Raw genomic sequence first — 17247 nt, 5'->3', positions numbered from 1 at the left:
TGGATACAAAATGTGCAAAGCGTGACCTCAAATACTACACCACATATACAAAACGTACACTTTCACTACTAATACATAACATACTCCAATATACCAACACCAACACTCAAATTCCATCAAAATCACCCCTAACACACACATGCCAACAAACCCACAAACAACCCAAATTCCATCAACACTCAAGCCAAGTAAACATAATGGATCTCTAAAATCTTGCTACTAGAAACTGCAGGGTTGCGTTCCAAATTCCGTCTCCGGCTGCGTTCCATCCATTCCTAGTTGTATCTGTGAACATAATAGCAAACAAAATAAGACCCACATAATAAAAACCACTAACTATACAAAAAAATGACCTCAAGAAGAAAGTGTACACTTTCTTGTGTCCCCATCACTGGATGTTGTCCACTTTCTTCATTGACCATTATGGGAGTTTGTACATTTTCTTCCATCCTCATTTCCGATAGGCCGAGTTGGTTTTCAGTGCTTTCCAATGGTTCGGTGTCCAATCTACGCCTCTGACATGCATGTAGAAAATAAATAAAGTTCAGAAGTAAGTAGAAGTAACATTAGGTAATAATGATAATAAATATGTAATAATGACAATAAATATGCTCCTACCACAGTGCAACTTTGTCCTTTATCTTTTCTCTTATTTGCAGTCTTAGTTTTAATTTTCTTCACTCTTTCCTCCATCTTGGACATCCTCCTCTTACACGGGGGTCTTCCCTTGCCTCTGACAACATGGGGACTTAGCACCTTCTTGGAACTTCCTTCTGTGAATGCATTCACGGTACTTCCTCCAACATTGGAATCCGTGTTGGAGGGCTTCGATGTGCGCCAAACCTCATTCATTGCATACAAGTTTGAAATCATTTCCTCAGTATGCCTATCGCACGAAACTGCATTTGTTATTACCTCATTGAAAGTTCTCAAAATACGTTTATACCTAACAGTTTCAGGTCTCTGATCAACAGCGTCATAACTGGTCGGAATAATAGTAAGCCCGTTTTATGTCTTTCCACCACCGGTCTAATATGTACTTCTCTGGCAACTCACGGACTTTCTTAGCTGAAAAGATTGCAAGAATATGTCTACATATTACCCCTCGCATCTCAAACAACCCACAAACACACTTCGCCTCACACTCGGCCTCATTAAAGTAAAGAGTATACGTAACCTCCTTGATGAAATCTTCAGCCTTTACTTGATCATCGACCGAGTAAATTGCAATTACTCCCTCCATTTTCTCGAAACGACAATGACAATATATCATTCCCATTATCTCTTGTTGAACCTCCTTAAATTTTGCAGAGGTGTAGACATTTTGAAACTTCTTCTCAAGAGCCAAGTGTGATATGCAAGGAATGGTGAAGTTAAATGAATTGAAGTCAGCTTGGTTTTCGTTCTCAACTTTTTTCTTGAGAGCATTGTCGAACTGATCAACAAACTCTTTAAGGTTTGTTCTGGCATGCACGTAGCCATCGAAGAAAGCATTCATGCTCTCACTGCGTTGAGTTGTACTCATTCCAGCCCAGAACGAGTTCTTTAAATATACCGGCACCCAAAACTCTTTTTCTGCATATAAGCTTTGCAACCATGCATTTTCATGCAAGTTGAAAGTATCATTGAGGCTTTTCCAAGAATTCTCAAACTCCTCAATTGTAAGGGAGTCATATACACAAGATAGCAACTTACTTTTCAGGCCACATTTGTATTGACCATGTGAACCAAGTTTCTCAGGGACCTTTCGCAATATGTGCCACAAGCAATATCTATGCCGCGTGTGCGGGAAGACAATGGCGATCGCATTTTTCATTGCGCGATCTTGATCTGTAATAATAGCATTCGGCGCTTTTCCATCCATGCAATCAAGCCAAGTTTTAAATAACCAAATAAACGATTCTGTATCCTCACTTGAAATAAGGCCTGCACCCAAAAGGATTGACTGTCCATGATGGTTTACACCCACAAAAGGTGCAAATGGCATTCCATACCTATTTGTCAAGTATGTGGTATCGAATGTTACCACATCTCCAAAATAGTTGTATGCCCCTCTACTACGGGCGTCTGCCCAAAACACACTTTTCAGTCTATCATCATCATCTAATTCCATGAGGCTGAAAAAACCATCATTCTTGTTTTACATCCTTCTAAAATACTCAAACAGCGCTTGAGCACCACCTTTACCAAGACGCAGGTGTCGTGCCTTGTCAATATAGTTACGACAATCTTTTTCTCCAAATGGTACGTTCTCATACCCACCCGCTTCAGTCACAAGAGCATGGAAACTCTTATTCATCCGTATGCCAGCCTCATCATTAGTATCCAACACCCTCCTAACAGACTCGTTAACTTCTCTGTTGCATCTGAAAAACCTAGCTTTTCTTGGACTGAGCCCATGATTGTGTGTGTTAAATACGGATGTAACACACAGCTTCCCATCCTTTAACATGACATTCATCCTTACCTTGCAGTCTGTCTTGCTTGTTGGCCGAGGCTTGGAGACGTTTGACAACCTATTTCGTGCCTTGCCACCCCGAGCACATCCCACAGTGACATATTTCACAGTCCCATCTTTCTCTCTTTTACTCCTTTGTGTCATTATCGGAAAACCACATTGCTTTCCGTATTGTTTATAGTAATTCATTAACTCATCCTCCGACTCGAAGTGCATCCCTGGCTTTGGCTCCTCAGTGATATCATCCCCATCAATGCCAGCCTCTTTGGTATCAACCGTATTACCCAAAGAGGCAGTAGATTGCGCTTCAACCTCTATCGAGTCTAATGTGGCCTCACTAATTTCTTCAACAGAGTTACTTTGCTGCACTTTATTTTCCTGTAAAATAGAAGAAAAAAGTATTATATGTAAAAATATGTTATGGATATATATACAAGACAGACAGTGCATGTGGAGAATCTAAGACATCACCTCACTGCCACATGGATATGGGTTGGTAGAAGTTGGAGGAATAAATGTTGGTAAAGCCGAACAAGAGCTAGCAGCGACACTAGCGCTGGTTTGTACACTAGAACTGACAGCTACACTAGAGCTGACACTACTTGCGGAGCTAGACATGGGAGCGGAAGTAGAGATCCATGGGTGTTGCTATAGTTTTCGGAAAAAAAAAATGTAAACATAAATAGTTAGACCAATATTCAAGTCTAACATTAACTACAATAAATACTCTAAAAAATGATCACCTGGTTGCTCCATTGATATGGGTAGGCAGTTGGAGGAGGTCCCATCATTGGTATGGAGGAACTATACAAGGCAGCAGTGCTTGACGCGGGAGCGGAACTACTCAAGATAGCAGTACTTGACGCGGTAGCTGAGGTAGTGTTCCATTGGTGTTGCTGCAGTTTTCCATAAAAAAATTAAAGATAAATAATTAGACGAAATATTCAAGTTCAGAAAATTAAAGCACACTGACTGTAATAAATATTCCAAGACATTATCACCTGGTTGCTCCATGGATATGGGTAGGCAGTTGGAGGAGGTCCCATCATTGGTATGGCGGCACTTGACGTGGCAGCTACAGTAGAGCTCCATGGGTCTTGCTGCAGTTCTCCCAAAGATAATTAAAAATAAATAATTAGACCAAATATAAAAGTTCATAACATAAAACCCATAAACTACTTTACCATCCAAAGATTACCTGGTTGCTCCATGGATATGGACTGGCACTTGGAAGAGGCACAAAAGGTGGTAACCACGCATGAGGCACTGGACCGTAGTAACTTGGCATGTAATTTGGATGTAGTGGTCTTGATATGTCCTAACATATAGCAACATAATGTTAATCAACCCAAGTGGACAATGACTACAAATAAAATAAACACATGACAACTGTTGAAAGATGTTTACAATACCTGCGTTGATGGATTGGTGATAGGAGTTGTTATGCGGGATGCATCTTCTATTTCTTTCTCCATTTACCTCAACAATGAAACCAAGTGGGTCTTACTTTCAGTTCCTGTTTTACAAGTTCTATCACTATGAATGTTGTATTAATTATGGAGATCAGTACTATCAAGTTTGATTAAAAAAAGAGATATATTTAATAGCAAGACAGTGCGTATCAATAGCCCCAGTGGCTTTCTTCTTTAATATGAATCTCAAATCTTGCAATACCTTGTTCCTGTAAATGATTAAAAAAATGAAAAAGAAAAAAGGTCGACTAGCACTACGGTATGAGTTGATCGAATATGTCAAATAAATCTGAATATTTGATATGAGTTGATCGACACCACTCATTTCTACTCACCTCAAATTCATACATGATGTCAAACTGGACTATGAAAAAAATGCATGCATAATTGCACTTCCAAGTATCAAAGATCCCTATTTAGGTCATTAATTTTCAACATTAATCATTCACGTAGTGTACAAACAATGTGGCCAAAACTGCTACAGGAATTGCCTCAAACGACAATTTGCAAACGCCTACCCTTCTTCTCTTATGGACCCAAAATCACACTAAATGCAGCAACTTGTACACATGCACATTCTACAAAACTGCTTCAACTACCGACAGATAGCAAAATAAGATGAAATCTCAAGAAAACAAGATGAAATCTCAGCAAAACAAGATGAAATCTCAAGAAAACAAGATGAAATCTCAGCAAAACAAGATGAAATCTCAGCAAAACAAGATGGAATCTCAAGAAAACAAGATGAAATCTCAGCAAAACAATAACAATAAAAATTCGAACCAAGTTGAAAAAAAAAAAAAAAAAAAGGGTTCTTACTTTGACAATGAAATCTCAGCTTGTTCTATTCGAAATCTCCCACTTGTTCTGTTCGAAATTTATGGCTTTGAAAATGAGAAAATAAAAGTTCTGCAGCCCGCTTGACCTCTTCGAACTCTTCCTTTTGTTTCTGTTCTCCCGCTTTCTTCTGTCCTGTTTTGCCTTTTTTTTTTTTAAATTAATTAATTGCTGACGTGGCAAAATGCCACGTCAGTGGAGTCCGCGCGCAGGCACAACGCTGTGCCTGCCTGTAGCAGGACTCTAAAATAACTGTTTTGGCCAATCATATCAGTAGAGTGTACAATAAGTACGCAAAAGTGACTGTTTGTAGCAAAACTCTATTTAAAATATGGGTAAAATATGGCCCCTTTGCCTAATTGGCCCAATCATCATAGGTCATAAACAGTATCCTCTTGGATTGAACGCACGGAATGTTTTCAAAATTCGCAATGTTTGAAAATACCTTTATGTTGGGTGGGCTCCTTCCCAAACACCACAACTTTTCTCTCTAAACCAAGCATCTTTCAGACCGGCTAGAGGGGGTGGGAGCTTCGGCTACTTCCCCCTTCACTCCTTCCCTCCCCCTTTCTGGGATCCTTTGTGTGTATATATATATATATATATATATTTTTTTTTTCAGGCCAAGTAAAGGGAGAATCACCGTTCGTGATCTTCCGGGTCCCTATAGCCAACACCCGCCCCATCAGGAGGTTGCCTAGCCGCTGATCTACATGTCCGCTGAACACAGCCCCAATCGGAGTGGAGCATAGCCTGCACGCGCGGGACGAAAATTCTGGAGCTCGTCGGCGCGTGCCCCTCACGCGCCACCAAGGAGCTCTTTGCTGTTGCAACGCGCAGCAGCTCCCGAACCGGCGACTCTGGATCTTCCAAGACCGACCGTCGGTTTTCCCTTCTGAGGCATTTTTGTGCACTGTTTTTCTATTTTTACACTGTTTTTAATGTAATTTATTTATGCATTGTCTTTATTTTCAAGAAAACAAAAAACCCAAAAATATTTGTCCCTTCGGACTTAGGTCCAAAGGAAGTTGTCCCCCCTCCGCTTAGTCGGTGATGTTGGGGTTTGGTTTCTCCATACCCCGTCCAGTTGGGTATGGAGTTTTGTGTTTGGTTACTGCAAACTCTGTCAGGAACAGAGTTGTGCTATCTCTTAGACTTCGGTCTTTAGAGATAAGCCGTCTGGACTAGATCATGTCAGTCACAATAGTGTACTGGGATTCTACTAACGTTTATAATTGATTTGTTGTTTGAAGTCAAATTGGTATGTCCTCTTTAAATGAATGGAAGGAGATCCGTTATTATAAAAAAAAAAAATTCACAATGTTTGAACACACATTCTTGATCTTGGATGACTACTTACCGCTATTTCTAAAAGTCTCATTGAAGTGATGAATGCTCTATGTGATTACCTAACTATTATTATTGTGTTGGTGAAATGTCAATGACAACATCAATATATTTCTTGCTTTTTTCTTTCTTTTCTTTCCTTTTTTTTTTATTTCTTTACTTATCGCAATATATATGATTGCTTATACTATTTTGAATTCTTAAGTCTAGAAATCTCTATCTTGTAGGAAGAATTGAAAAAGTCCATACCTGATGAGGCTGATATAATGTGTCATTCTCGTCATCTCATCTCTCAATAGTTCAAACCGTTCATTTAAAATCCTCAAATCTCTTATTAGGAAATAGATCCATACACTCACCGTGATGCTACTTCACAAATCTTTTTAAATAACAATGACTTTTTGATGGGTGCCACAAATGAGATTAATGAACAGCAACTCTCTCCACCCCGAATTGAGGTTATTGTGGTTGAACCAAGTAGACGAAAATCACAACGAGGTAATAATTTTAGTAACAAGGAAGATTTGATGCTTGTGGAGGGATGGCTTGAAGTTTCTTTAGATGCGATGCAATGAAAAGATCAAAAGCACATGATGTTATGAAAAAGAATCTATACTTATTTTGATGAAAACAAGAAATTTTATTGTACACGTAACTACACATCTCTAATGAATCAGTGGTCGACGATTCAACAAGCGGTAAATAAGTTGTGTGCTTTCCACCTTTTAAGCTTTTGACTTAATTATGTAAAGTGAGTTTCTTAGTGACCTTCATGGTGCTTTATGCATGTAGGTTGGCAAGACAAATGTCATATACCTAAAATTAGAGAAGAAAACTTTTCACTTTGATCATTATTGGCGCATGTTGAGATTCCATCCAAAGTGGGTGGAACATATGGAAATAGTGAAGCCAAAGAAAAAACCAAGTTCAAATGTTTGACACCAAATTCAGTAAATTTAGGAAAAGATGAGGATTTTCATGCAGCATTTTCAAATTTGGATCGACCAATTGGTCGTAAAGCTAAAAAGGGGAAACGAAAGAGAAAAGAATGAATGGACTCACTCTCTTGTGGTACTAAATGAGATAAAGGAAGATAGAAAGAGTAAACTCGTACTTATGCAAGAAGCACTTGATCATGACAACAAGATGTTATGTCTTAGGGAAGGGGAAGTGAGTCTTAGGCAAGATGAAGTGAGGTCTAGGCAAGATGAAGTGCGTATTCAGAAAGAGAATGTGCTACTTGAGCAAGAGAAAATACGGATTGAAGAAAAGATAGAAGAGAAAAGAGTTATGCGATAAATACAAGTATCATGCCTACAATGCTACAACAATACTATATTCAACGTCAAATGGAAATACTTGCAAGTTATGCTAAGAAAAACTAGCTATCATGTATTTTATGGAGTATTGTTTTATTTGTGGTTTGTTGCATTTTTTAGAATTATGGAGTAGCGTTTATTTGATATTTTGAATCTCGGATTGTATTTGATATTTTAAGGGTCTTTAACTAGTTGTTTATGTTTTATGGAGTAACGTTTATTTGATGTGTTAGGAGAACTTTATATTTGTTGGCTTCTTTAATACAACCATACACCATAAAAATTAATACAATAATAAACATTAATACAACAATAAAACATTAAGAGCACCATTACAACCATAAACATTAATACAACAATAAACATTAATACAACCATAAACTTTAATACAACCATAAAGCATTATGCAGCACTATATTATTGCCATAAGTGCTTGATGAGGTCTGTTTGGAGTGGACAATGCATTTTCTTATCCCTAAGAGCATGATGGCGTTGAATGAACTCGCTACATTCAGGTGTAGGGCCTATAAACACTGGATCGTGTGTGTTTTCTGCCAACTGTTTATATTCGAACTCTTCTTCTCCGTCATCAGCCTGTTCATCTTTAATGATTATATTATGTAAAATCACGCATGCCATCATAATATCGTTGAGTGTTTCAATGTGAAAAAATATTGCAGGTACACGAATTATAGCAAATCATGTTTGAAGCACATCAAAAGCACACCCCACATCCTTCCTTGCGGACTCTTGGGTTGTAACAAAGTATTTTTTTTATATTTCCTTGGGGAGCTGAGAGGGTTTTAATAAATGTTGCCCATTGCGGATAAATGCCATCAGCAAGATAGTACCCCATAGTTATGACCATTAATGGTGTAGGAGTAAGTCGAAGTACGCCCTTGAGTAAGGTTAGGAGATATAAATGATCTATCAAGCACATTTATATCATTATAAGATCCCGGTAATAAAAAAAAAATGTCAAATCCATAGATCGTAAGAAACCACTACTTCTAAAATAATTGTCGATTCATGGATATGACTAGAGTACATACCATGCTAAACAATTGAGCAGTTCTTCCATTTCCAGTGCATACAATTGATGCTCCCTAACATACTTGGAAATCCATGTTTCTCACCAACTATAAGCAACCTAACAATGTCATTATTGTTGGGTTTCCTTAAGTACTCTTTAGAAAAAATTGAAACAACTGCTTTGACAAAATGTTTTAGGCTCTTACTGCAGTAGTCTCTCCAATATTCAAATATTCATCCATAAAATCAGTCATGACACCATACACAAGCATCCTCAGAGCAACTGTTTTTTTAAGGGAAGAAAAACCAAACCTTCCGCTCTATCTCTTATTTGGACAAAATAAAGTTTATGGGATTCTATTGCAGCTTGGATATAAAGAAATAGAGAACGACTAATTTGAAACCTCATTCGAAAGTATTTGTGAGAATAGATTGGAGGATTAGCAAAATAGTCACGTAAAAGATTTTGGTGGGCTTGCAATTGATCACTCCTGATGAATCTATGTGATTATTTAGAAGAATCACGTGAGCTTAATCTTTCTTCTTCCAAAACAAGTGTCTTGCTATCTCAAATTATTCGTCAGAATTTGAATCGATAAGTGTCATTTTGTAAAAAAAACAAACGATTCATTGAGAGAAAATGAAAATAAAAGATTTTACAGAGATACTGAAGTAAATGAAATTGTTGATTAAATGTTATGTTTTATAGTGAAAAATATAACTATTGGAGAAATATAACTATTACAAAATATGTCCATTGGAGAAATATAGCCGTTGCAAAATTATATCCGTTGGAGAAATATAGCTGTTAAAAATATATCTGTTAGAAATATATAACCATTGGAAAAATATGACCGTTGAAAAAAATATAACTGTTGGAAAAATATAGCCGTTAAAAAATATATCGGTTGGAAAAATATGACCGTTAAAAAAATATATCAGTTGAAAGAATATGACCATTGTAAAAGAAGACTGTTAGGAAATTATATCTATTAGGAATAATTTGAACATTAGAAAATTAATGTGTATTTTTTAATAATAAATAAATATTCAAATTACAATTAGAATTAAAATAAATGAAAATGTCAAAATCAATATTTTAATAAAATAATGATAGATTTGTTGAGTCTGTTATTTTATGTTGTTGAAAAGTGACTAGCTAAATTTATAAAAGTGAATTCTCTAGCCAAATGTTGGCCAAACTCTGTTGATTCCACTACTAGTACTCTTAGTCAGCTCAGATTTGGCCAGTAAATAAATCTTGGACTAAAATTACTATTAATTTATTGAGTCCATTATAGTGAATTTTTATACAATCTAGTTAAACTTTGACTAAAATTTAACTAAATTGAATCCCATAATAGTGCTCTTAATAATTTATTTTTTAAAAAACACAGTTTAAAAGCCTTGGTTGAAGACACTTTGTTTCCACATTGATGGTCTAGTATAGGGGTGAAAGGCGGCCAGTCTGGACCTAACTGAAAAAAATAGTGGTTGGTTTCGGTCCAGGGGGTTGAAATTTTCAATCTTTAGTCCAGTCCCGGGGCTGGGGGTTCTCAGAGCAGACTGACCAAATAGGGAAAATGTATTTTAAATTTTTATATATATTATTTTATATAATAATTGTATAATAAATTATGTCATTTTCATATAACAATATAAAACTTTAAATATGTAATTACAAATTTACAAATTAATATTCTATTAATTGTATATTATCAATTAACCTATCACCAATTCACTATTAATTAATTACTAACAGATATATCTATCATCTAATTAAAGTTATTAGATAACTTTTTTGTAAAATATCTAAGTTGTAAGTAAATATAAAACAATTAAAAATAACTAATGTAAATTGTAATTAACTAATGTATGATATCAATTAACTAACCTATCACCAATTTACCATTAACTAATTACTAACATCTACATCTATGACCTAAGTTGCAAGTAAATATAAAACATTTGCGGATGTATGGATAATTAAATTATTTATGCTTATTGATTCATATGCAAAATGTAAAAAGTTGTATATAGCTCATTATGTATTAACTTATAACTATCATAAATTATAATACATTGACATACTCTAAGTTAGTAACAAAGTAACAATTAACATCATCAATATAATTATAACAATTTTAAAATAAATTTATTTTTTTGTAGTAAAATCTAATGTCTATAGACATTTTCTTTTTATCATTATTTTTATTTTCCATTCAAGTTCTTTTTAAGTATTTTTTGACTTAAAATTGAATAAAATGTTAGTGGACTTTCCTTGTTAGGCCGAAAAATATAGGATATAAAGATTGGGCCCTTGGCCCATTTGGTACAAGGTTGGACCGACCGGACTGGACGGTCCCAAATATGGGATTGGACCGACCGATCCTTATGTATATTCGGTTTGATCCAGGGTGGAAAAATCCTGAACTAAATAGGTCCGGTCCAGTCCACAAAATCTCCTTGGGACCTACTGGACTGAATTGAATTCACCCCTAATATAGTACATTTTAATTCTATACGAAAAAGTAAAAAAAAACTTATACCTTGTTTGGATAGTGTGTTAGTGAAATATAAAATAATGTAATAAAAATTATAATGAAATTAACATTCAAACGAAACCAGTTTGGACTGAGACACGAAAATATCGCTCTCTTTAAAAAGATTCAAGCTTTCTGCGGTGTACAAAGTCTCAAATTAACCGGTGCAGCAGAACTCTTCTTGACTTGACTCCTCCAGAATACAACAGTCCAACTGATCGTCGTATAGCCCGAACCAACTATATACAAGAGGTTGAGCTCAAAGCTTTACCAAAAAAACACTTTTCTTTTATCTAGAAATATACTAAAAAATATATACTTTCTAAACTTATTTTTCTTATCTCACTTTTTTTTCAAGTAAAACGCCACCCCCATATCGAAAGACCAGACAAATATATAGACCGGACAAAGAGAGACTCTGGACGTAATGGACATAACGGGAAGAAAAAATAATAGAGCCAACGTCCAAGATTTAATGAGGTCTTAACGATAAAAAACAATAAAGTGAGGGCTTAACGATCTAAAACAAGAAAGAAAAACAGTAAAGTAAACTAAAGACCATTGCAAATGACTCAATTAAGAAAGCCCGTTAACCAACGACTATTAAAACCAATGCAAATAAAAATTATTATTAAAAATACTAAAATTTCACCCACTATTTTTAATAATAATAAAATATATATATAAGAGAGATACTTCTAGATAAAGAATGATTATTATGCATCATAAAGATATGCTTTGCATTTAATCCTCACTTAATGAAATAAAAACATTTACTCTAGAGTCAATAATAGTCTCAGACTTGAACTATGACTGTTTAAGAGAAATAAAGAATTATTACTCACACACAATAACCCAGGTGTTGACGTGCGCTTTATTAGCCAGCACCTTACGACCTTGTGCTAATCCAGATTTTATGAGTGTATTTTAGAATAAACCCAAATCTCATAGAGAGCGGCTCCATTCTCACACTCATATAAGTGAAAACTGTCAAGAGTGCTCCTGTAATTCTTACACCCTACTCATAAGAGTTACAAAATTTCATTAACAGTTTCTCCAAAAACTCACCCTCCACAATATTACAGGATAATGCACCCACATCATAGGAAAGAGAAATAAAATAAATAGTGCATTTCTTATGACCATCATATGATTCTTTTTTTCCATTGAACTCGATTTTCAGGATCTCTGGTCCACAAGTTGGGTATTCTAATATATGGCTCATGAATTTATGGGTTTTAATCACATTCTTCTCGATGTATTCCAGACCATTTTTCTTGTAAAGGCCTTTGTAAATGGATCTGTAAAATTATCACAAGACTTAACATAATCCACGTTAATAACATCATCAGTCAAATAAGATCTCACAGTATTGTGTTTTCTTCTTATGGATCTGGATTTACCATTATAGTAACGGTTTTGTACTCTATTAATAGTAGTAGTACTATCATAATGAATTAAAATTAGTGGAACTAGTTTTTTCCATAAGGAAATCTCATGTAATAAATCTTTCAACCAGTTTGCTTCTTTATTTGCTGAAGCTAAAGCTATAAGCTCAGCTTCCATGGTTGAGTTAGCAATAATCATTTATTTTTTAGACTTCCAACATACAGCACCACCACCCAAGGTAAAAATATAACCAGTAGTTGAAAGAGAATCACCTGACAATGTATTCCAATCAGCATCACAAAAACCTTCAAGTACACCATGATACCTTTTATAAAACAAGCCATAATATTTTATACTGGATAAATATTTCATTATCCGATCCATTGCAAATCAATGGTCTCTTCCAAGCTTGGTAGTAAATTTACTAAATACTCCTATCGCATAACCAATGTTAGGTCTAGTATAATCAGTCGCATAACGTAAACTCTCAATCATGCTAGCATATTTCTCTTGATTAATCATATCATCATCATTTTTAACAGAAAATAAATGAACACTATAATCAAAAGGAGTATCAACATGCTTGCATCCAACATAATTATATTTTTTCAATAATTTTTCTACATAATGGGATTGATCAAGAAAAATACCATCACATGTTTGGTGATTTTCATACCCAAAATAAAATTAGCCTCACCAAGATGTTTTATATCAATACGGTTACTAAGCATGTTTTTTGTTTCATCTATGACATGCAAATTAGAACCAAATATCAATAAATCATAAATATATAGGCTAATAATAACATGTGAATTTTCTCAAGATTTATGATAAATACATTTTTTACTTTCATTTGGCTTATAGCCATTTTCAATCATGCAAGAGTCAAATTTCTCATGCCATTGTTTAGGGGCCTGTTTTAAGCCATATAGAAATTTTGTCAACTTACACTTTTCTTTCTTGGCCAGGCTCTACAAAGCCTTCTGGTTGATCCATATAAATTTCTTCATCTAGGTCCCCATTTAAAATAGTTGTTTTAACATCCATTTGATGAATCCTTAAATTAAAAATTGATGCAATGACAATCAATAATCTAATGGATTTTATTCATGTAACTGGAAAAAAAGTGTCCAAAAAATCAATGTCGACTTTTTGTTTAAAACCTTTTGCAACTAGCCTAGCCTTGAATTTTTCAACTATTTCATTTGGTCTAAATTTTTTTCTAAAGACCTATTTACACCCTATGGATTTGCAATCCAGTAGTAATTCAATTAATTTCCAAGTTTTTTTTAGAAATTAGTGAATCCATCTCATCATCCACAGCCTCTTTCCAAAATACAAAATTAGGTGATGCTAAAACTTCTTATAAATTCTTTGGATTTTCCTCAATATTGTAAATATAATAATCGGGACCAAAATCTTTTTCAATTCTAGCTCTCTTACTCCTTAACTCAAAAATTTCTTCACTTTTTAAAGGAGTAGAAGAACTAGCTTCAGAAAAATTATTTTTTCTAAGTACTTGACCCCACTATTTTTTGATTTGAAAGGAAATTTTTCTTCATGAAAAATTGCATCGTCTGATTCAAAAATAACTTTAGTTCCAATGTCAAAAAATTTAGGTTGTGCTATTTTTTGCATATGCAAGAAAGACATAAATGATAGTTCTAACACCCAATTTGAGCCTTTTAGGATCAATTAGCCTTATAAAAGCCAAACAACCTCAAAATTTTGCTTATACCCTCTCCATAATTCAATAGGTGTATTTTTTGACTTTTTATAAGGCACTCTATTTAAAATATGACAAACAATCAAAACTGTTTTACCACAAAAACTTGAAGGAGCACCTGAATCAATAAGCATAACATTCATCAACTCAATCAACATTCTATTTTTTCTTTACACCGTTAGATGCAAGTAAGTATGATGCAGTAGTTTCATGAATAATTTTCAATGACTGAACAAAAGTATTAAACTCATACTCTCGGCCTCTATCACTTCTAAATCTTTTAATTTTTCTACCAAATTGATTTTCAATTTCATGGAGGAATTCTTTGAATTTTTCAAAAGCATCACTTTTATTTTTTTTAATAAATAAACATATGCATATTTTGAAAAATCATCAATAAAAGTAATAAAATATCTATTTCCTCCACGAGTTAAAATTCCTTCAAATTCATAAAAATCGGTGTGAATTAAATCTAACAATTTGGTATTTTTTTCAACACTTCTATGAGGCCGTTTTGTAATTTTTGCTTGACTACAAACTTCACATTTTTAAAATCCTTTGTCAGTTTGGGAATTAATCCTAAACTACTTATGATAGCAACATATCTACTATTGATATGACATAAACGTGCATGCCAAAAATCTAAAGAAGAAAGCATGTAAATAGAAACATTCAATACTTTATGCTCAACATTTAATTTAAACATATCATTACAAACATAGCCATTGCCCACAAAAACTCAATTTTTCGTTATAACAAAATTATCGGATTCAATAGTTTGTTTGAGACCCGCTTTGTTGAGTAAAAAACTTGACATCAAATTCTTCTTTATATACAATGTATAAAGCATATCTTTAAGCGTCAAAATACACCCAAAGATAAATTTCAGTTCAACCTTGGCACTCCTAACAACCTTGGTTTTACTAGAATCACCAAGTGTAATATCTTTCTCTACTTTAAAAGGAGTATAATTTTTAAACAAACCTTTATCATAACATATATGCCTATTGATACCAGAATCTGCTCACTACCCTTCAACAAATTAAAATGGCTTATTGAGACGTCCACCGCTTTCCGTGCACTTTTCGATTGTAGGTTCCATTTGAATTCTCCTTAAAATTTTTAGTGAAATATACAATAATATAATAAAAATTACAATGAAATTAACATTCAAACGAAACTAGTTTGGACTGAGGTACATAATATCGCTCTCTTTAAGGAGATTCAAGCCCTCTGTAGTATACAAAATCTCAAATTAACTGGTGCAACTAAACTCTTCTTGACTTGACTCTTCTAAAATACAATAGTCTAACTAGTTGTCGTATAGACCGAACCAACTCTGCACAAGAGGTTTAGCTCAAAGCTCTACCAAAAGAACACATTTCTTTTATTTAGAAATACTCTAAAAAATATATACTCTCTAAACTTATTTTTCTTATCTCATTTTTTTTCTCAAGTAAAACGCCACTCCCATATCTAAAGACCAAACAAATAAATAGACCGGACAAAGAGAGGCTCTGGACTTAATGGACATAACGGGAAGAAAAAATAATTGAGCCAACGTCCAAGATTTAATGAGGTCTTAACGATAAAAAACAAGAAAGTAAGGGCTTAACGATAAAAAACAATAAAGAAAAACAGTAAAGTAAACTAAAGGCCATTACAAACGACTCAACTAAAAAAGCCAGTTAATCAACGGCTACTAAAACCAAAGCCAGTTAATCAACGGATACTAAAACCAACGGAAATAAAAATTATTATTAAAAATAATAATATAGTGAAAATGTTCTATTTAATCTCATGTCATCTTATTATTATAATTTTTTTAAATTTTCACGCAAAATAAAATAAACAATTCAAAATTTTCAAATTTCAAAATAAGAATAATATTAAAAAATAATATTATAACAATATTTTATTCAATTTTTAACTTTGATCTCAATTTATTTTATCTCAACTAACTTCTACACAGCATATTAATATTTTATATCAAATCTTATCATGTTAGGCCCGGTTTGGTTACTCAATACATATGAAAATATCTCATTCGGAGTTGTATTATACAGTAGTTTTGGCTATTCAAACTCAATATTTGATCTCATAAGTTTTGAAAACATCTACTTAAATGAACAGTAAATAAACAATATAAAACAGTGAAAAATAACATGAATATTGCGTAAACAGTGAAAACTGACATGAATAGTGCGTGAACAGTGTCAAAATTGACGTGAACAATATATTAACAATACACAATTCGGGTACTCTATAAAACAGTGGGATCCACACTTTTTTTGAAATCTCAAAAATTAAAAATTATCTCATCTCATTTCACTATCAAAAACGTATTTTTTTTTATAAATTATTTCACCTCATTTTAACTCAAAAATTTCACTATTATTAAAAATATTTTATCTCATGTGATTTGAATTGTGTATCCAAATGAGTTAGACTACGTTTGGGTAGTGAGAATACTTGAGAAGTGTTGAGAATGTTTGTGAATAGTTATGAGTAGAGATTGTAATGAGTTTGTGGGTCCCATTGAGAGTATTTTGAGTTGTTTGAATATGTGAAGTATGTTGAGTTGTTGACTTTTAGATATGTAGTTGAAAAAGGTGTGGGTCCCATAAATATTATAGTAATTTTATTTTTAGTAATAAATATTATAATGATTTTATTATAGTGATTTTTTAATATTAATAAATATTATAGTGATTTTATTTTATTTTTATATATAATCATGATAAATATTATAATGATTTTATTTTTAATTTATATATAATAGTGATAAATATTATAATGATTTTATTTATATATATAATTGTGATAAATATTATAGTAATGTTATTTTTTATTTATATATTATAGTGATTTTATATTTTATTTATATTTAATAGTGGTAAATATTATAGTGATGTTATTTTTTATTTATATTTAATAGTGATAAATATTGTAATGATTTTATTTTTTATTTATATATAATAGTGATAAATATTATTGATTTTAATTTTAATTTATATATAATAGTGATAAATATTATTGTGATTTTATTTTTTATTTATATATAATAGTAATAAATATTGTAGTGATTTTATTTTTTATTTATATTTAATAGTGATAAATATTA

At 33.1% G+C, this 17247-nt stretch overlaps 1 protein-coding gene across 1 annotated transcript; it reads right to left on the bottom strand.

The window, feature by feature from the left end:
• Positions 1-219: 219 nt before the first annotated feature.
• LOC109021400 (protein FAR-RED IMPAIRED RESPONSE 1-like) lies at positions 220-2113 on the bottom strand. The gene is made up of 5 exons (XM_035685800.1): positions 1556-2113; positions 1103-1435; positions 619-963; positions 372-515; positions 220-285 (listed from the first exon to the last, which is right to left on the bottom strand). Exons 1-5 carry the CDS (start codon positions 2111-2113, stop codon positions 220-222), a joined length of 1446 nt encoding a protein of 481 aa, XP_035541693.1.
• Between the last annotated feature and the right edge of the window lie 15134 nt (positions 2114-17247).

Source organism: Juglans regia, chromosome 15 (assembly GCF_001411555.2).
Source record: "Juglans regia cultivar Chandler chromosome 15, Walnut 2.0, whole genome shotgun sequence".
Taxonomy (NCBI): domain Eukaryota; kingdom Viridiplantae; phylum Streptophyta; class Magnoliopsida; order Fagales; family Juglandaceae; genus Juglans; species Juglans regia.
Note: the sequence above shows the minus strand (reverse complement) of the source record. Positions and strands in the feature narration are given on the sequence as shown.

What these genes read in the sequence shown, in the direction of transcription:
- LOC109021400 (XM_035685800.1), bottom strand. Translation starts at nt 2,113, where the DNA reads ATGGAATTAGATGATGATGATAGACTGAAAAGTGTGTTTTGGGCAGAC. An exon ending in GGTTGTTTGAGATGCGAGGG is followed by an intron (nt 964 to 1,102) that starts GTAATATGTAGA and finishes GCTGTTGATCAG; the next exon opens with AGACCTGAAACTGTTAGGTA. An exon ending in TGATGGGGACACAAGAAAGT is followed by an intron (nt 286 to 371) that starts GTACACTTTCTT and finishes TTATGTTCACAG; the next exon opens with ATACAACTAGGAATGGATGG.